We start from the raw sequence: 20,351 nt of genomic DNA, 5'->3' as shown, positions 1-20,351 counted from the left end.
TGCAGGTGGCTGCAGCAACCGGACACACTGTTGTCTTGGTGGACCAAACTGATGACATCTTGAAGAAATCTGCCAAAAGTATTGAGGACAGCTTGAAAAGAGTCACCAAGAAGATGTTTGCGGACAAGCCTGAGGTGACATGCTGGTATCTTATTCTACCTTAATGTATCATCTTCAATATGAGGCACCAAGAAAAATCTCATTGCGTATATTCATAAGGAATTTCTTGTTGCCCCGTTCCAAAAGCATCAGGTTAAAGGACAGAGACCTTCATTTCTATTTATTTGCCGGATGACTTTTAGCTTTGAATGACTTGTCCATTTTACCATATTCTGTACGTAAACATTTTTTAAGTGCAGTAAAAAATAAACGCAATTATTTATTTATTAAACTTTCACTAAGTGGTAAAAAATGTCTGAACTAAACTGAGCTTCTCTGCTGATTTATGACCACATCAAAGTAAAGATGAAATTTTGTGAGACCAGCTAGGAGGAGCTTCAGCTTTTGCGCAGTCGTCATAAAGAGTAAGACGAAGTGGTCATCAGGACCTCCATAGAAATCCGTTCGCCCACCACAGTTTGTCATACTTTGATAACAGTTCAAAAGATGGCTATTGGTGGAATCCTGGGGACTATAGGGCTAAGTCGATTTAAGTCGAAAATTAACTTCAGGCTTTTTATGTAATAGTATTGAAGTCGGTAAAGCACAAATTAACATTTGGCCTTCATGACTGTGTGGGCTTAAAAAGAGCGTATATCCAGCATAGTCACCTGTAGTCCTTGAAGTTCTCACCCGCTGTAGTGGTGACTAATATTCGTTAGTGTCCACCAGGCCCCCTTGTAACTAGCGAGGTTGGTACATCATGAAGATCCCCTCTTGTATACGTCCAGTGTAACTTATTAGTGCCCCCTTTACCTCTTTTTCAGGCTGCATCACAGTTCATCACGAAAACCCTGTCAAACTTCAGCACTAGCACAGACCCAGCGGCCGTGGTGCACAGCACTGATCTGGTGGTGGAAGCCATAATTGAGAACTTGGAAGTGAAACGTGAACTATTCAAGAGACTGGATAAATTTGCACCAGAGTAGGGCACATTTTAATGGTTATTTTTAATTCTCTTTTGCCAGTATTACTATGTACATGTTGTAAAAGGATCTCTAAAGTGGATCACAAATGCAGTACATGAAGCTTCTGTTCCTCCCTGTATTAGCATGTTGTAATTCTCGCTAAGCTGGTTCAGTAGTGACTAACTTATCACAGGCGTCACGTGGATCCACTCTAATCCATCGGAGCCAATGTAATGTACTGATGCTGCTGGGCCTCCATGCTGCGGCATATGTGGTTCGGGAGGGGACAGCTTGTTTTCAGAGGTGTAAGGCAGCGTACCCCATCAGCCTTTATTTCACTCTGTTTTTTTTTTTTTTTTTTTTAAAGCACTGGAGTGATAGCACTAATGTAAGTTCCCTGATTCTAGTCTTAACCCCTTCACGCCACAGACCATTTTTGTTATTTTGCTCACCTTCTTCCCAGAACCATAACTATTGTTTTTTTATTTCCATCAACATGGCCATGTAAGGGCTTGTTTTTTGCAGGACAAGTTGTACTTTGTAATACCTTTTGGTTTTACACTAAATGCTGTACAAGAAAACGGGAAAAAAATTCTAAGTACGGTGAAATTGCAAAAAAAAAAAAAAAAAGGGCAATTACAATTTTTTTTTTTTTTTCTCTCTCGTTACACCATTTACCGATCGGATAAATTTGTTAGATGTTGATCAGGCGATTCTGAACACAGCGATACCAATTGTGTATTTTTAATTGTTTTATTTTGAATGGGGAAAATGGGGGTGACTTTTTTTTTTTTTTTTACACTGCGATTCACTGATTGCTTGTGCTACACAGAGCAGGGCTGCAGAAAAGCTCACTTGCAATGACAACCACAGGGATCTGCTGCAGACCCTGAGCTGTCATGCTAACCCATCGGCAACCCGCGGTCATGTGACACGGGTGCTGATGGCTGGGATTAGTGACGTGCATCCACACGCAGCTGTTAGGGGCACATGTCAGTAGTTCAAATCAGCTGACATGTGCCGGGAAAGATATGGGCTCTGCACCGGAGCCCACATGAAAGATGGAGATCTGACATGTGCAGTACATGTACAGCACATGTCATGAAGGGGTTAAGCTCGCCATCCCATCTGTTGTCCTAAACACCACTGGGTAATCTTCTTTAACTTGCAACCTGTCGGGACGCTCCAGTGTCTGCTGAGTGGAGGTCACTACTCAGAAGTCTGAGGGCCAGAACGAAGCTCTCATAAACATACACTAGACACTTGTTACCATTACCGCTGACTTCCGGTCAATCAGAAGTTGCAGTCACGGAGTGGTGCTTTAAGAGGATGGTTGTGAATAAGGGATTCTCCTACACTGTACACTAAGGTACCTTTATAGCAAAGCTGCTTCTACATTTCTTCTAGTTCGTTTTACCTTTGAGCACTACCACATTTCTTATGTCACCTATTACCGTATTTTCTCTAGTAGCCTTCCACGACAGCCACCAGGAGGTTGTCTCCATTCCCTAATGGGGGACAGGAAGCACAAGAGGTTAAAAACCCCTCCCACCTCCCATTAACCAGTGTCTTTCCTGTCCCCCATGGGCATGGAGAGGTTCCTGGTGCGCTGCTGCTGCGGCTCTAGCAGAGTACCTGTATTTTCTTGCCGGGCACTTAAGGTCGGGCCCCCCGCGGCTTCCTCCTGCACTGTGCCTCCCGTCTCCTCGGGATTCTGGGACCGCATTCCCCGGCCTCCTGCGTCCTCTTGCGGGGACAAAGCTGGTTGGGGTGCCCGCCGGAGGCCTCCCTGAGCTCTCCGTCGTCTCCCCCTCCAGCGCACGCTGTTCGGCGACCCGGAAGTCAGGTGGCGCTCCACTTCCGGGTCGGCGCTCCTGTGCAGGAGCGATACAGGCCAGAGCGATGGATCACCGAACGGCGTGCGAGGCACGCTGCATCCTCGCACGCCTGCCTGGGACTCCGGAGGGGGAGGGGCGGCTAATTGCCACGCGCTGGTGCAGCTTATTTTCTATATAAGCTGCGAAGACGTCTCAGGTAAGCTGCTGTAAGCATGGATGCGTCTTGCCCTGCAGCTGCAGAGCCCAGCGCTCCCCAAGCCCTAGTAAGTACGGCAGAGGGGGTCCCATTTAAAGGTACATTTTTTAATATACCTTTTCTTACACGGCTTCCTCTCTCATTGCAGGGAGTCAAGCCTGGCCCTAAAAACATTACTAAGCGCAAATGTGCCACCTGTAATGTAAAAATGCCACCAGATTGGGAGAAAAAGTTATGCCAACCTTGCACGGATAAAATCGTCAGAGCGGAACACCCTTCTTTGATGAAATTCGCTCCTTGGTTAGGCAGGAGGTTCAAACCTCTTTGGCCACACTCGCTCCGCCGCCACCACCATCCTCACCTGGTCCATCACTCCCCAAAAAGAGAAAAATCCAGGAGTACTCTGAGTCAGAGTCTGAGGGGTCTTGTACGTCTTCCTCTGTCAAATGGGAAGATGCGTTACCCCGTAAATCTGCGGAAATTAGGAAATACCTTTTTTCCTCTGAATATATTGAGGAATTGGTATCTACAGTGAGGAACACCATGGAGCTAAAAGAGGAATCAGTTCCTCAGTCTACACAAGACGAACTGTTCGGTATACATACTGAAAAACAACCCGGGTTCCCCGTCCATAAAAGCATAATTGATATGATTAATAATGAATGGGAATTGCCCGAGAAACGGCTAACAACGCCTCCAGACTTTAAGCATCGGTTTCCTCTTGATGAGGACCTAATAAAATGGGACATTCCAAAAATTGATGTCCAGGTGGCTAGAGTGGCTAAAAAGACGGTTCTGCCGTTCGAGGATTCCTCCCAATTAAAAGACCCCTTGGATAGGAAGATTGAGAGCCTTCTCAAAAAGTCCTGGGAAACGTCTACCTCGGCCCTCAGATTCAATATAGCATCCACCTGCGTGGCCCGCTCTCTCTTCCGTTGGATAGAAGAGTTAGAAAGCCACATCTCTCAGGGTACCCCAAGAGAGGAGGTACTGGACTCTTTGCCTATCTTACACAGAGCAACAGGTTTTCTTGCAGATGCCTCACTGGAATCTATCCGGGTGGCCGCCAGATCCTTGGTCCAGACAAATTCAGCCAGAAGAGCTCTCTGGTTAAAGATGTGGAGCGGAGACGTTACGTCAAAAATAAAACTGTGTTCTATTCCCTTTAAGGGTGACTACGTGTTTGGGCCCTCCTTAGATGACATCTTAGAGAAAGCCACAGACAGAAAGAAAACCCTTCCTGAACAGAGGCCTCCCAGGAAGCGTTTTTTTCGACCCTCCCAGCCCCAGCCCTCCCAGAGTAGAGGGAAAGGAAAAACAGGGAGGTGGAGTTATGCTAAGGGAAAGCCTAAAAACATCCTTATTCCCCAACAAACACAACAAGAAAAGCAATGACTCCGATCCGATGGGGGGGAGGCTTTCGAACTTCGTTCACAGTTGGCAGAATATCTCCAACAGCCCCTGGGTGGTGAGTGTTATCCAACAGGGTCTGCTGATAGAGTTCGATGCGCCTCCTCCCAGGATCTTAAGAGTCACCTCCCTGTCATCTTGGGAGACTCAAAAGTCGATGATGGCCGGAATACAGGACTTGCTAAACTCAAGAGCTATTTCCATGGTCCCGGTGAACGAGCAGGGGGGAGGACACTATTCCCGTATCTTCATGATAAAAAAGCCGTCCGGGCAATCTTGGATTATAATAAATCTGAAAGCTCTCAACAAATACATAACCTACCGCAAGTTCAAGATGGAGTCGGTAAAAACAGCCATCCCTCTAATAGCTCCTCATTCATATATGGCAACAATAGACCTCAAGGATGCCTATTTCCATATTCCAATACATCCTCGGCACAGGAAATACCTGAGATTTGCGGTCCAATTCAACCAAAAAATCTTACATTTCCAGTACAATGTTCTCTCCTTCGGGATCTCGTCAGCCCCAAGGGTGTTTTCCAGAGTCATGGCGGAAGCAGTTGCCCATATCAGGAGCCAAGACATCGCTATAGTACCATAGTTGGACGACCTGTTAATAATTGGTCCTTCCGCCGAAGTTCTCAATCAGAGAATTTCCAAAACTCTGAACATCTTACAGGGTTTGGGTTGGATTCCAAATCTAAAGTCTCAGCTATCACCATCAAAGGTGAGGAAATTCCTCGGAGTCCTCTTGGATTCAGAAGGTCAAAATTCCTTCCTACCAGAGGAACATCGGATGAATCTAATTTCCAAGGTCTCACACTTCAGAAAACAACGTTCTCCGACCTTACGGGTTGCGATGTCTCTTCTGGGTTCGATGACGGCCTGTATACAATCAGTCCAGTGGGCTCAGAGCCACTCCAGAGTTTTGCAGGCGCACATCTTAGGAAACTGGAACGGGAATCCAAATTCCCTAAACAGAAGAGTTTACACTCCAGGGAAGGTAAAAACCTCGTTAACCTGGTGGGGGCGATCCAATCAGACCTACTGAAGGGAGTAGACTGGGTGCAAGATCCGCTAATTACGGTAACAACGGACGCCAGTCAAAAAGGTTGGGGAGCAGTGGTCTCGCAAATCCCATTCCAGGGTCTCTGGAATCAGAAGGAAAGCTCCGGTTCCTCCAACTCCAGAGAATTGTTGGCAGTGGAGAGGGCCCTTCTGGCAGCCAGCAGTCTCATTATAGGTCAACATGTCAGAGTTTACTCGGACAATATGACGACTGTTGCGCATCTAAAACACCAGGGGAGTCCAAAGTTCAACCAACTAAGAGCAATATCAGACAGAATATTTTGCTAGGCAGAGAAACATCTCCTCTCACTTTCAGCGATACACCTCAGGGGGTCGGTGAACGTTCAGGCAGATCGCCTAAGTCGTCACGTCTTGCATCCAGGAGAGTGGAGCCTGAAGGCGGACGTTTTCACAATGTTGACAGACAGGTGGGGTCTTCCCGATTATAGACCTTCTAGCGTCCAGCCAGAATGCACAAGTCGAGAACGACTTCTCCCTAAACCCCAAGGACAGGTCTCAGGGAGTAGATGCCTTCGCTCATACTTGGAGGTTCCATCTAGCATACGGGTTCCCGCCAATACCGTTACTTGCGAAGAACCTCCGGAAGATTCGGGGCGATCAGGTCCAGACTATCTTAGTAGCTCCAGCATGGCCGAAGAGGAGCTGGTACCACCTCATCGAAGAACTGAAGGTGGACGGTCCAGTCTTTCTTCAAGTATCAGAAGATCTCCTCTGCCAGGGCCCCTTTTATCATCCGGAACCACAGAAGTTCAAACTGGCAGCCTGGCTATTGAAGCCCAGGTACTAAGAGCTAGGGGCCTTTCAGAGTCAGTAATCTCTACTCTACAGAAATCTAGAAAACCTATTACCAATGCCATATATGGCAAAATCTGGAATAGATTCTCCTCGTGGTGTCATCCTCATAAACCTGACCCTTTTCATCCTAATATTTCACAAATATTAGATTTTTTACAAAAAGGATTAGAGTTGGGGCTGAAGCCAAGTACCTTGAAAGTTCAAGTATCAGCCTTGAGTTCCGTCTTTGATCAGGACCTTGCGGGTCATCGTTGGATAAAGAGGTTTATGGTCGCAGCATCAAGACATTGTCCAAGAAGACAAATTTTCGTGCCATCTTGGGACTTAAACATAGTCCTAAAAGGTCTTACGGCTCCTCCATTTGAGCCATTATCTTGTTCCTCGCAACTTCTGTCCTACAAGACGGCCTTCTTGGTTGCAATTTCTACTGCAAGAAGAGTAGTGGAAATACAAGCCCTTTCAGTAAGAGAGCCTTATCTTACCATAAGAGATGATTCCATTGTTTTCCGTCCAGATCCTTGTTTCCTACCGAAAGTAGTGTCAGAATTTCATCGATCACAGGATATAGTCCTCCCATCGTTCTGTCACAATCCTTCAAATCCGGAAGAACACAGATTCCATACTTTGGATGTACGACGTATAGTGTTATACTACTTAGAACATACTAAATCATTTAGAATTGACAAAAATCTCTTCGTTCATCTTTCTGGCAGAAACAAAGGCAAGAAGGTAGCGAAGAGTACCATTGCCAACTGGATAAAAAAGGCCATTTCTGAAGCATACTCAACTCAGAATATTGCTGTTCCTGCGGGCCTAAAAGCCCATTCCACCAGATCTACTTCCGTCTCTTGGGCTGAAAGGGCTGGCGCTTCATCGGAGCAGATTTGCAGGGCAGCAACATGGTCTTCCCTACACACTTTTACTAAGCATTATAGATTGGACTTCTGGTCCAATCGGGATCTTGCTTTTGGCCGAAAGGTTCTTCAATCTGTGGTCCCTCCCTAAATACAGAATTGGTTGGCATTCCTCCTGGTGGCTGTCGTGGAAGGCTACTAGAGAAAATAGAATTATTCTTACCGTTAATTCGGTTTCTAGGAGCCTTCCACGACAGCATTAATTCCCTCCCGATGTTCTTGGATATTTTTTCTGAGAACCTAAAGGTAACCGGTGCTATGGATTCAGTTGTAAGTCACTGGTTAATGGGAGGTGGGAGGGGTTTTTAACCTCTTGTGCTTCCTGTCCCCCATTAGGGAATGGAGACAACCTCCTGGTGGCTGTCGTGGAAGGCTCCTAGAAACCGAATTAACGGTAAGAATAATTCTATTTTTCAGACTATAAGACACACCCAGGTTTTAGAGGTGGAAAATAGGGAAAACAATATTTGAAGCAAAAAAAAAAAATTTGATAAAATTAAACATACTATATGTGGTGTTATTATATATAATAGTGTGTTATTATGTTGGAAGCTACGTGTAGAGATGGTGCTGCGGGACTAGTGTGGTGGCTGTAAAGTACTATATGAAGACGCTGGAGGGTGAGTATAAGAATGGGGGCACAGGGCTTATATTTAAAGCACCACTCCAGCACTGAAAAATAACACTGGAGTGCTGCTTTAAGATCCCATTGGGAGAACTATAACTCCCAGCATGTCCTGCAGATCCTATGGAATGCTGGGAGTTCTAGTTCAACACAGGTGTGGCAGAGTGCTTTGTGTGTTGTAAAGACTAAACTTTTTAATTGTGCCAGCCAGCCACATGGATCATTCCATGACTGCACACACAGAGCTCTCCCTCTTGTTGCATCTCCACAGCACAGGTCATAAGAGGAAGCCAGCAGATTCTAGTGCGGTGTCTGAAGGACCTGTAATGACATCAGAAGAGGGAGGGCTCTGTGCTGCCATGTGACACTCCAGCCCGCCCTCTTCATGACATCACAGGTCTTTATGCTCAGCACTCAGCATCCAGCCCAGGCAGGTATGCAGCGATCTTGTCTCCCCTGGCCTCTGCTGCTGCCCCCTTATCCACCGGACACATGATCTTCCCAGCTGCTGCAGGAATCCAGCGCTGGGGAAACCATGTGTGTCCCTGTTTCAGTGAAGGAGTATTCATTTGCTGCTCCCCGCTCACTGCTCAGCTGACAGGTCGGTGGGAAGCGGCTAATGAATATTCACTTAAATTTAATCATGGGGACCACGTGGTTTCCCCAGTGCTGGATTCTGGCAGGGGGGACATTTTTCTGCCTCCTGTGAGTGGGATCACAGTGGATCCCACTCGCTGCTGCCCCCTCCCCACATGCTACATTCAGACCATAAGACGCACCCACACTTTCCTCCCAAAATTTCGAGGGGGAAAAAGTGCATCTTATGGTCTGAAGAATACGGTATATGTAGTCATACCCATAGGAATTAATCGCTTGACTCAAATGGCATATGCCCTAAATTGCACTCACATGTTACTAATGGCACTTGGAGAATAATTTTCCATAGTTGCTCTCCATTAGTATAACCAATAGTCAGTGTAGACCTTTTCGATATAGTGGTTCGGTTTACCTTTATTTCCAGACTGCTATAATCGGGCAGCATTTTGGCACCTATTTTATCTGCTGTCAGACCCCCATAGATCCAATGAGACCTTTTTGAATTGTTGCCAATATACAGCATTAAAATGTCTATGGGATTGCAAACACTGGATTTTGTTGGATGCTCGATGACCGTCGCCACTCATACTGTACAGAAGGTGTGTCTCGGATAAATATCTGGATCTTAACCGCTCTTCATTTCTTACAGGCACACCATATTCGCCAGCAACACCTCCTCATTGGCAATCACTGACATAGCCAACTCCACAACTAGGCAGGACCGGTTCGGAGGGCTGCATTTCTTTAATCCAGTACCAATGATGAAGCTGATGGAGGTGGGCACTTTGACTTAAATGTATGCATTGGATTCATTAGAAAAGTGGTGGTGTCCACAGTAAGCAAATATGTCCTTATTTTTGAAAGAAAAGCACAGTTTTTTTTCCCAATGAAGCTAACATTAAATGATTCAGAAATACACTCTATACATTGTTAATGTGGTAAATGACTGTTCTAGCTGCAAAAGTCTGGTTTGTATTGCAATATCTTCATAGGTGTATAGATGCCCATTTCCCACAATCATCACTCCATTGTACTTTGCGTTTGCTAACTGTGTAAGAAGGCTGATGGTTAGAATACCCTTGAAAACCCCTGTGCAAGTATGTTAGCACAGCTGAAAACTGTTTGGCTGATTAGAGAACCTATATACCTGACCTTCCTTTGAGCTAGTTGAGAATCTGGAGCATTATATTTGTTGGTTCCTTTAAAGGGAACCTGTCACCCCCAAAATCAATGGTGAGGTAAGCTCCCCATCAGGGGCTTATCTACAGTATTCTGTAATGCTGTAGATAAGCCCCCGATGTAACCTGAAAGAGGAGAAAAAGAGGTTAGATTATACTCACCTGGGGGCGGTCCGGTCAAATGGGTGTCTCAGGTCCGCTCCGGCGCCTCCTATCTTCATTCCATGACGTCCTCTTCTGGTCTTCACGCCACGGCTCTGGTGCAGGCGTACTTTGTCTGCCCTGTTGACGGCAGAACAAAGTACTGCAGTGCGCAGGCTCTGGGCCTCTCTGACCTTTCCAGCGCCTGCACACTGCAGTACTTTGCTCTGCCCTCAACCGAGCAGACAAAGTACGCTCGCGCCGAAGCCGCGGCGTGAAGACCAGAAGAGGGCGTCATGGAATGAAGATGGGAGGCGCTGTTCTGGACATGAGACACCCATCGGAGCAGGACCGCCCCCAGGTGAGTATAATCTAACCTCTTTCTCCTCTTTCATGTAACATCGGCGGCTTATCTACAACATTACAGAATGCTGTAGATAAGCCCCTGATGACGGTGACCTTACCTCACCATCGATTTTTGGGGGTGACAGGTTCCCTTTAAACTCTCAAAATGGCCAGGAAAAAAAGAACTTTCATGTGAAACTCGACAGTCTATTCTTGTTCTTAGAAATGAAGGCTATTCCATGTGAGAAGTTGACAAGAAACTGAAGATTTCCTACAATGGTGTGTACTACTCCCTTCAGAGGAGAGCACAAACAGGCTCTAACCAGAGTAGAAAGAAGTGGGAGGCCCCACTGCACAACTGAGTAACAAGACAAGTACATTAGAGTCTGTAGTTTGAGAAATCGACGCCTCACAGGTCCTCAACTGGCAGCTTCATTAAATAGTACATGCAAAACACCAGTGTCAACGCCAACAGTGAAGAGGTGACTCCGAGATGCTGGCCTTCAGGGCAGAGTGGCAAAGAAAAAGCCATATCTGAGACTGGCTAATATAAGGAAAATATTAATATGGGCAAAAGAACAGATATTGGACAGAGGAAGATTGGAAAAAAGTGTTATGGACAGACGAATCCAGGTTTGAGATGTTTGGATCACACAGAAGAACCTTTGTGAGACGCAGAACAACTGAAAAGATGCTGGAAGAGTGCCTGACACCATCTGTCAAGCATGGTGGAGGTAATGTGATGGTCTGGGGTTGCTTTGGTGCTGGTAAAGTGGGAGATTTGTACAAGGTAAAGGGGATATTAAATAAGGAAGGCTATCACTGCATTTTGCAACACCATGCCATACCCTGTGGATAGCGCATGATTGGAGACAGTTTCTTCCTACAACAGGACAATGACCCAAAGCACACCTCCAAATTATGCAAGCACTATTTAGGGAAGAAGCAGGCAACTGGTATTCTATCTGTTATGGAGTGGCCAGCGCAGTCACCAGATCTCAACCTCATTGAGCTGCTGTGTGGAACAGCTTGACCGTATGGTACGCAAAAAGTGCCGATCAAGCCAAACCAACTTGTGGGAGGGGCTTCTGGAAGCAGCAAATTAACCGCTAGAATGCTAAAGGTCGGCAATGCTGTAATTGCTGCAAAGGGAGCATTCTTTGACGAAAGCAAAGCTTGAAGGAGAAAATTATTTCAAATAAAAATCTTTTTATTGAACCTCGTCAATGTCTGGACTAGATTTTCTACTAAAGCATTTAATTTTTTTTCTTCCTCCTTGCCCCTGCCAGGTTATTAAGACACCAATGACCAGCCAAACGACTTTTGACTCCCTCATGGACTTCAGTAAAGCACTTGGAAAGACTCCGGTGTCATGTAAGGTAAATTGTACTGATGCCAGATAAGGGGTGTGGTTGCAGATTGTAGTAACTCGACCATCCTCCTATGCACACATTTGGACTAAAATGAATATTCCTTCCTACTCAGGACACCCCTGGCTTTATTGTTAATCGCCTTCTGGTACCATACCTAATGGAATCTGTGCGTCTTCATGAAAGAGGTACGTCTCTGGGCTGTAGCCTGTCTACAATCACAGATCTGAAAAATAACCCAGGAGATGAACAGACTCATGAAATACAAAAGTTGTCCATAATGGTTTTGTGATATTATGGGTTTCTTCATAATCCTGCTGATGAACAGAGTAAATATCATTGGATTCAGTACATCTTGTGTTAAATGTGAAACAAACCACAGACCTATCCAAATGGTTTTCAGCAGCTAAAACCCAACTTGAGGACACTCTCTCTAAAGCAGATCTCCACTATTTTAACCTCTTTATGACCAGAGATTTTTGATTTTGCATGTTCATTTTTTTTTTTTTTGCTCCCCTTCTTCCCAGATCCATAACATTTTTTTTTTGGGTCATTATGGCCATGTGAGGGCTTGTTTTTTGCAGGATGAGGTGTACTTTTGAGCGACACCAGGAAAAAAATTCCTGAGTTGCTGGTTTCTGTTCATTCTGCCTCCAGAAAATCAGAATAGAAAGTGATCAAAATATGTCATGAGCCCAAAAATGGTACAAATAAAAACGCCGATTCATCCTGCAACAAAATTAATCTTCACATGACTGTCTGCCTAAATATGGAAAAATTATAGCTCTCAAAATATAGCTCTTTAGTGACAAAGAGCGTTTTATTGTGATGGCAGCCGAACAAAAACCCGATATAAATTTGGTATTGCTGTAATCGCACCAACCCAAAGAATAGTTGCCTAATCACTTATACCACACGAGGAACAGCGTAAAAAATAAATCCAGTTCTCCAGCTGCTGTTTTGTTCATTCTGCCTCCCAAACATCGCAGTAAGGCTCGGCACACATTTATCCTGTGCTGAGCGCTTACATCAGGGCTTCCGTGTAAATCTGACTGGAGGTACTGTTGATGCTATCTGGTATATAATATTTTCCCCCCCCCCCCCTCCCACCCCCCCAAAAAAAAATGGTTTTGTAAATCTTGTTGCAAAAATGAGAAATTGCTGATCAGCTTTTAACCCTTATGACTTCCTAACAAATAAAATTAGGTTTAAAAAATGGTGGAGATGTAAAGTATAATATAATTATTCATTATTCACCGCTCAATGGTATAAAACTCTGGAGCACAAGTGGTGTCAACATGCTCACTGCACTCTTAATGAATTCATTGGGGGTGTAATTTGTAAAATGGATTCACTTATGTTGGATTCTGTTGTTCTGGCACGTCCAATGTGCCATGACGCCCTCAAACAATTCCATCAAAATCTGAACCCTAATATGGCACGCCTTCTCTTCTGTGCTTTGCGGTGTGTCTCAAAAGTAGTTGTTGTCTACGTATGGGGTATTTGCATACTCAGGAGAAAATGAACTCTATAAATTGCGTAACATTGTCCTATTATCCATCTTTGCAAATTTAAAAGCTTGAGTCCAAAGCAACATTAAATGGCAAAATGACTACTTTTGCCTCTTTACTTAGCCCAGTGTTATACAATTCTGTGAATCACCTGAAGGTTAAAAGTCTCTACACTTCTAGATGAATTCCTTGAGAGATGTAGTTTCCAAAACGGGGGTGGGGGAGTTTCTGCTGTCTTGGCATGGCAAAGGCTCTTCAAATATGACATAGCATCCACAATCTATGCCTTCCAAAATTGAGCTCCACAACTCAGGGCGAGTCAGGGATTGTAGGTGTAGTGATGCTACAGCAGCCACCAGGGTGACCACACATTCTTGAATTTATAACAGGTCCCTTAGGCCTTCTTTCTTTCTGCAGCTTTAAGGACCTTTGGGTTGATTCATATATTGTCCATTGAAGAAATGATTTACTGATGGACTACGTAGATGACATGGTGGAGGAGCTTCTCCCCTCCTGACCACTTGCAGTCCAACCAAATGTTTTCTTGTTTTCAGGTCATGCGTCTAAGGAAGATATTGATGTCGCAATGAAATTGGGAGCCGGTTACCCAATGGGTCCTTTTGAACTCCTGGATTACGTTGGTCTTGACACTAGTAAATACATCATGGATGGTAGGGCCAGTCGTTTTAATTTACTGGATATTCTAATATATTTGGGTGACTCTTCCTTCAGATTTATTTATTTTGCCAGTTGATTGTATTTGTTCACTAGCTACTCGGTGTATTCTTGATTCCTTATAGCTTTGTTACATAGTGTTCAATCCTGTTTAACAGAAGAAAAGTTGATAATTGGGTGCTTAAATGTAAATCCTTGGTATTATGAATTCAGCTGTTTGCTTTGGGCACTTGTTTGGGTTTATTCCATCTCATTCAGTTTACAAGGTTACATCCCTAAGGTGCGCTGGCATTGTGCACTTGGACAGCTTATTTATTTCATCTCTGTAAATGATGGTGGAATAAGAGACCCCCAAAAATTACGTATACTGCACTTTCAGACGATTGGTATTATCTTGAATTCTATTAATATGTAGCCTTTTTTTTTTTTTTTTTTCTTCTTCTTCACCAACACAGGTTGGTACCAGATGGAACCTGAAAACCCCCTTTTTGCCCCCTGTGAATTGCTCAATAAACTGGTTGCTGAGAAGAAACTGGGAAAGAAAACCGGAGAAGGATTTTATAAATACAGATAATTTTTCCGGCTGCACTGCAGATACAGATATTTTTATAGTCTCTTGCTTACTGTATAATTGCTATGACCGTTCTATTCTAAACCGCGGTTTTCTCAGCACATATTGACTCTCTAGTGCAGTATTTCCCAAACTCCAGTGTTCACGGACCCCACGGGTCATGTTTTCAGGATTTCCATAGTGTTGCACAGGTGAGACAATTCCTGATGCCTTGATGATGATTCCACTACTATAATACTAAAGAAATCCTGAAAACATGACCTGTGGGGTCCGTGAGGACTGGAGTTTGGGAAACACTGCTCTAGTGCCTTAGCACAACAATTCTTTATCCTCCAAATCCTTTTGTACAGCCACTTCTGAACATCATAACTATGCTGGAGGCAATAAAAATAATGAATGTGATTCTGTTCTGACTTGCTTGAATCGAAAAATGAACAATACTGAGCCACCAATTGGGAACTGATGTCATAAAGAAAGAAAGCTCAAAATTGTAACAATAGAGGTTAATGAAAGGAGAGATGGGCTTCTATCAGGGAGGTCTACCTGGAAGGGCAAAGTTTGGTGTATTGGGTTAACGACCAGTCTGCATACCCAAAATGGTTAACAATGGCTAACTTTTTGCCTCAATTAGATGTCTGTGATCTTTGACCAACTATATGTTTTAATGTAAATAATCTTGGTCAGTTTTTATCAGTAACTCTCACTTAAACAAAACAAACAGGTGAATAGCTCTTTATACTTTAAGAATGGATACTCATATCTATGAAATGGGAAAACAAAGGATGACGCGGCCTTCAGGAGCGCTGAGGCAGAAAGGGTAAGATGGCTATCGAAATGCATTGTGGAGTGCAATATATTTTTAATAAAAGTTTGTGCCTTTTTTAATTTTAACTATTTGACCCTTTTTGCCTCGGCACTCCTAAAGACCGCGACATCCTTTGTTTTCCCATTTCATTTCCCTCACTGAGGGCACGTGGCGGTGGCAGCAGCATCGGGCGCAGCAAATTCTCTTTTCCTCGGCCAAAGACCTGTGGTCACGTGACTCCAGCAACGCCTCCCCGTGGTCATGTGGTCTTACCCAGTGACAACAGCAGGAAGAGTCAGTCAGCATGGAGTTTTGTCCTTTGGCTTTCCCTAGCCATTAGTCTTTTTAACAAACAGGTTTTTTTTCTCATGTGCGCTCCCTGTTTCTCTTTTTTTTTTTTTTTTGCATTCTATCTTTGAAAAACAGATGTCATAATTTAGTTTTTCTCAGTGTCACCTAGTAAAGGGTTTTCACTTCACTGATACTCTGTATGCATCTTCAGTAAGCAATTCAGATGAAACCCCCAATGGAACCACCCACCATAATGAGGCAGATGCAGACACTTCGTACTCCGTTTGGCATCTTCATCATTGGCTCCCCCATCTTTTTAGGCTTGCACAGATCTGCCGTCATCCACAACTGTGCTCTTATAAAGACGCCTAAAATGATGGGACACTGCCGGACCTCTGACCAGTCCAAAGTGACTCCATCTGCCTCATAAGTGAGTGGTTTTGTCCGAATCGTGGTGAACTTACATGGAAACCCCCACGTAAGCGCAGGACAAATTTGAGCTGAACCATGTTCATTCTACCTCCCAAAAATCAGTACAAGAGTAGTTCTTTTTATTTTTGCGTGGTTCACCATGCTGTATGACTGAAAAGGCGAATCTATTCTTCGGGTCGGTACCAGATTTATATAGTGTGGTGTTTCTCCCACCCCCTCTCGTCGGGTTGGTACTAGTACAGCGATACCGGATTTATATTGTTTTGTTTTTATGCCTTGTTCTTTTTACAGACATTTGGGGGGTGTGTGTGTTTAATTTTTGTTTGTTTGGGTTTTTTTTGCGCTTGTCAAACGGAAAAAAATAATGTCAGTTTTATAGAGCAAGTCGTTCCGGATGCAGCGATACCAGATGTGTATGTTTCTTTATCTGAAACTCTGCGTTTTGTGTTTACATTTATGGATGATGATGATTTTACTACTTTTCATTTTTTTTTTTTTTTTAAATTAGTACCCACTGTGGGACATGGTATAATTTTTATTTTAACCCCTTCCCGACCTTTGACGCCACGTAGGCGTCATGAAAGTCGGTGCCAATTCACCCATGACGCCTATGTGGCGTCATAGAAAGATCGCGTCCCTGCAGGCCGGGTGAAAGGGTTAACTCCCATTTCACCCGATCTGCAGGGACAGGGGGAGTGGTAGTTTAGCCCAGGGGGGGTGGCTTCACCCCCTCGTGGCTACGATCGCTCTGATTGGCAGTTTCACTTTCAACAGCCAATCAGAGCGATTTGTAATATTTCACCTATTATAACGGGTGAAATGTTACAATCCAGCCATGGCCGATGCTGCAATATCATCGGCCATGGCTGGAAATACTAATGTGCCCCCACCCCACCCCACCGATCGCCCCCCGATCTGTCCGGTACACTGCTCCGGCTCCCCTCTGTCCTGTGCTCCGCTCCCCCCCCCCCCCCCGTGCTCTTGTCTGCTCCCCCCGTGCTTCAATCACCCCCCCCCCCGTGCTCCGATCACCCCCCTGCACTCCGATCCACCCCCCCCCCGTGCTCCGATCCACCCCCCTCCGTGCTCCGTTCCACCCCTCCCGCGCTCCGATTCACCCCCCCCCCCATGCTCCGATTTTCCCCCCCCCCGTGCTCCCCCCACACCCTATCATACTTACCGATCCTGCCGGGGTCCGTCCGTCTTCTCCCCGGGCGCCGCCATCTTCCAAAATGGCGGGCGCATGCGCAGTGCGCCCGCCGAATCTGTGCATTTTGATCACTGAGATTATATCTCAGTGATCAAAATAAAAAAAAATAATAAATGACCCCTCCCCCCCTTTTGTCACCCCCATAGGTAGGGACAATAAAAAAAAAATAAAGAATTTTTTTTTTCCCACTAATGTTAGAATAGGGGTAGGGTTGGGGTTAGGGGTAGGGTTTCGGTATGTGCACACGTATTTCTGGTCCTCTGCGGATTTTTCAAATCCGCAGCGCTAAACCGCTGCGGATTTATGGCGGATTTACCGCGTTTTTTCTGCGCATTTCACTGCGGTTTTACAACTGCGATTTTCTATTGGAGCAGTTGTAAAACCGCCGCGGAATCCGCACAAAAGTGACATGCTGCGGAATGTAAACCGCTGCGTTTCCGTGCAGTTTTTCCGCAGCGTGTGTACAGCGATTTTTGTTTTCTCTTCGCCACGACAGCACCCACTGAGAGAGGAGATCCGCCCCTAGGAACAGGAAACCCTACGGAGAGATAAAAGGGGCGGTCCCCCTCGCTCCCACAGTTTGGTTTCCTGTTCCTACGGGAAGATCCATGGAGAAGAGGATTCCCAGCCTGGACGCCGCTTGCGCAGTTTACCTGTGAGGACGGCAAGGGCTCCAGGACTGGATGCAGCGTCGGGGGTGCTGATTCAGTTTTCCCCCCTCTGCTGGCAGACGTTGTGAGATCGGGTCGTGGGGGCCGGTTCGCGGCAGATATCCGGCGGTCTGCGGGGCAAGCACCAGGTGGTAGCGTCGCGCTGTCCTCGGCGGACGCCTGTGCGGTGTGGAGCCCAGTGTATGCCCCCGGAAGTACTGGTAAGCTTCCGGGGTGCGGAGGAGTGAGACGACGCCGGCGTTGAAGCCGGTAACAGCGCCGGAGTATCCAATATGGCCGCGACCTGGTTGTGGTTAGCACTTCCGGGTTCAACAGGAAGAACATGGTGGCCCCCATGTGAAAAGGACGCCGGCGCTGCATCCCGGCGTCCAGAATGGATTCTGCAAGAGAGCCTGCGGTACCTTCTCTAGAGGTTACCACCGTCACCCCTCGCAGCCATGCCAGCAGCCGCTCTAGGCAGAGCGGATCGTCCAAAAGGAAGCCTCCTGCATCTGTGTCTCCTCCTCAGCCGGTACCTGATCGGTCAGCTTCTGGGTGAGTGTGCATCTACCCCACTATTCTGATTATTGTCCCTCTCCCTTTATAATAGGCAAAAAGGAAGGAAAAAGCGAAACACAAGCAGTGTGCGTTATGTATCCAGCCCCTTCCGGATAGTTACACTAAAAGGCTATGTGATTCATGTATAAAATCAACGTTACGTGAGGAAGCCTCAGTTAAATCAGAGGATATAAGGGCCATGATTAGGGAAGAATTACGAGCCGTACAAAGCGTTGACAGAGAGCCACGTATTAAGGAGAAAAGCGGATACGTTTCACCTGTATCCGATCAGCCGTCTGAGTTAGAGGAAGCAAACTCAGATAGATCGCAGCAGGAGATATCCTCAGATGAGGATCAGGATACGTGCTTCCCCACAGATAGCATTGACAATCTGGTGAGATCAGTTTGCAATACCATGGGCATAGAAGATCTTAAAGTCCCTAAAACACAGCAAGACATTATGTTTGCTGGCCTATCCGAAAAGAAGAGACCCTCTTTTTCCGGTAATAACGGCAGTAAAAAGTCTGATCAAAAAAGAGTGGGAAAGCCAGGGGCAGAGGGGGTTACCACCATCCTCAAAGAGACGCTACCCCTTTAATGATGAAGAATTCACAACATGGTCAAAAGCCCCAAAAGTAGACGCAGCTGTGGCGTCTACATCAAAGAAATCCTTACTGCCTGTAGAGGATTCAGGCTCGTTACAAGATCCTCTAGATCGCAAAGCCGATTCGCTCCTTAAAAGAGCATGGGAGACTTCTGCAGGGGCCTTTAAACCGGCAATCTCAGCCACATGCACCGCAAGATCCATGCTTGTTTGGCTGAGTGACTTGGAAGAAGGGCTGAAAGGAGGTCTCTCTCTCGAGAAATTATTGTCCTCTATACCCCTAATTAGAGGTGCCACAGCCTTTTTAGCGGACTCATCTGCCGACTCTATACGCCTGGCAGCCAAGTCGGCAGGATTAACCAATGCAGCACGTAGGGCCCTATGGCTTAAGGGCTGGAAAGGTGACCCTCAGACCAAGTCTAAGTTATGCAGCCTCCCATGTCAGGGTGAGTACCTGTTTGGTACCAAACTGGATGAGATCTTAACTAAAGCAGGGGAAAGGAAGAAAGGCTTTCCAAATAGTAATAATTACGTTCCATTTTATAGGAGAGCGTTCCGAAAGCCCGCATTTAATAAAAGGAAGGAGTTTAAGAACCAGGATCGCTGGGCCACAAGAGACACAAAACAAAAGGGTGCGTTCTTTGGGAAGCGCCCTTTCAAGTTTGAAGAAAAACCCCGTTAGGACAGATCTACCTGTGGGAGGCAGATTGTCCTCCTTCGCTAATGAATGGCGGGCCATAACAGCAAATATTTGGGCAAATAACCTTATTGCCTCTGGGTTACAATTAAAATTTTCCCGAGTCCCTCCGGACTCATTTCTATTGACTTCATTAAAGTCTCAGTTACAACAAGAGGCATTGGAGCAGGAGGTAATAAATCTCCTAGCTAAGGGAGTCTTGGTGGAGGTTCCATTCCTACAGGAGGGAAAGGGATTCTATTCCCCGTTATTTTTGATTCCAAAACCAGATGGAACATTCAGAACTATTATTAATCTTAAAAAATTAAACATCTACCTTGAAAATCAAACCTTTAAGATGGAATCTATCCGGTCCACCATTAAACTCCTGTTTCCCTATTGCTTTATGACAGTTCTCGACCTTAAAGATGCGTATTACCATCTACCTATTTATGCAGAGCATCAACAATATCTACGGGTAGCGATTGTATTGAATGGGTGTGTCCGACACTTTCAGTATACTGCAATGCCTTTTGGGCTATCTATAGCCCCAAGAGTATTCACTAAACTAATGGCGGAGGTAATGTCATATCTAAGACTAAAAGACACTCTCGTAATTCCCTACTTAGATGACATCTTAGTAGTAGGAAATTCTCCTTCGCAATGTCAACAACGGTTGTGTGATATGATAGCATCTCTGCAAAGATTGGGTTGGATAATAAACTGGGAAAAATCTAGACTTATCCCAACAACTCGGCAAATTTTCCTAGGGATTATATTAGATTCTACAGGCCAGAAATGTT

The 20,351-nt window shown here is 45.4% G+C and overlaps 1 protein-coding gene across 1 annotated transcript in view; it reads left to right on the top strand.

Annotated features, from left to right (window-relative positions):
• The window catches only part of HADH (hydroxyacyl-CoA dehydrogenase), a 28,544-nt gene extending 13,820 nt beyond the window's left edge, over positions 1-14,724 (top strand). The window contains exons 2-8 of the mRNA XM_069743872.1: positions 6-134; positions 927-1,084; positions 9,181-9,307; positions 11,485-11,574; positions 11,681-11,753; positions 13,631-13,747; positions 14,207-14,724. Of these exons, the coding sequence (XP_069599973.1) occupies positions 6-134; positions 927-1,084; positions 9,181-9,307; positions 11,485-11,574; positions 11,681-11,753; positions 13,631-13,747; positions 14,207-14,325 (813 nt within the window). The 3' untranslated portion in view covers positions 14,326-14,724. The remainder of the gene's footprint in view (positions 1-5; positions 135-926; positions 1,085-9,180; positions 9,308-11,484; positions 11,575-11,680; positions 11,754-13,630; positions 13,748-14,206) is intronic.
• Positions 14,725-20,351: the final 5,627 nt, after the last annotated feature.

This window comes from Ranitomeya imitator, chromosome 1 (assembly GCF_032444005.1).
Source record: "Ranitomeya imitator isolate aRanImi1 chromosome 1, aRanImi1.pri, whole genome shotgun sequence".
Taxonomy (NCBI): Eukaryota; Metazoa; Chordata; class Amphibia; order Anura; family Dendrobatidae; genus Ranitomeya; species Ranitomeya imitator.
The sequence above is the reverse complement of the archived record's forward strand: the minus strand, read 5'-3'. Positions and strand labels throughout refer to the sequence as shown.